This window comes from Wasmannia auropunctata, unplaced genomic scaffold (genome assembly GCF_000956235.1).
Source record: "Wasmannia auropunctata unplaced genomic scaffold, wasmannia.A_1.0 LD336078.1, whole genome shotgun sequence".
Lineage (NCBI taxonomy): Eukaryota > Metazoa > Arthropoda > Insecta > Hymenoptera > Formicidae > Wasmannia > Wasmannia auropunctata.
The window spans coordinates 477,913-478,585 of record NW_012026812.1 but is presented as its reverse complement, the minus strand read 5'-3'; the positions used below and the strand labels follow the sequence as shown (position 1 = coordinate 478,585).

At 66.4% G+C, this 673-nt stretch overlaps 1 protein-coding gene across 1 annotated transcript in view; it reads right to left on the bottom strand.

The window, feature by feature from the left end:
- Window positions 1–624, bottom strand: part of LOC105449076 — an 8,664-nt gene extending 8,040 nt beyond the window's left edge. The window contains exon 1 of the mRNA XM_011688071.1: window positions 347–624. Coding sequence (XP_011686373.1) covers window positions 347–624 — 278 coding nt within the window. The remainder of the gene's footprint in view (window positions 1–346) is intronic.
- Window positions 625–673: the final 49 nt, after the last annotated feature.

Here is a 673-nt window from a genome sequence, read left to right as displayed (position 1 = left end):
TCCCCCCAGCCTGTCGCTGCGTAGAGTGAGAGAGAGATCGTCTCTCGCGGATGTGCTGACCCTCGATCGCGCGCTGCGAGAGTGATTCGAGATAGTCCATGGGCGTCGATATCGCTGCCGGTGGATACCTCTCGAGACACACACGCGCGCGCGCGTGAGCGACCTCCGTCGTGGGCGCGACGGCACGTGCGCTCGCGCGGGCGCGTTGCAGTCGTCGCGACCGCGCGTGCGAGACCGCGCCGTCGCGGATCACTCCGAGTCGTCGAGCTGCTGATCGTCTTTGGGATCGTCGTCGTCGTCGTCGTCGTCGTCGTCGTCGTCGTCGTCGTCGTCGTCGTTGGGATACCTCAGATCGTCGTACTTGTCGCGGCGGTAATCGCCACCGTCGTCGTCGTCGTCGCGGTCGTCGTCGCGGTCGAGCCCGTGCTCGGCCTCCCTTCTGGCGAGCTGTCGCGCGATCGTCGGTTCTCCCAGGATCGTGTCGATGAGCTCTTCCCGCGTCTTTCGGCGTAGCCGTCTCTCGAAGCGATCCTGCTCGTCCACGCGGTCGACGCACACCTTGGACGGTCTGTACGATCCCGGTTTGCGATGGTGTTTCGCGAGAGCCAGGCCTGCCGCGGCCATGTGCTTGCACGGCCCGAGGATCGCGAACGCCGGACAGTCGCACGTCCCG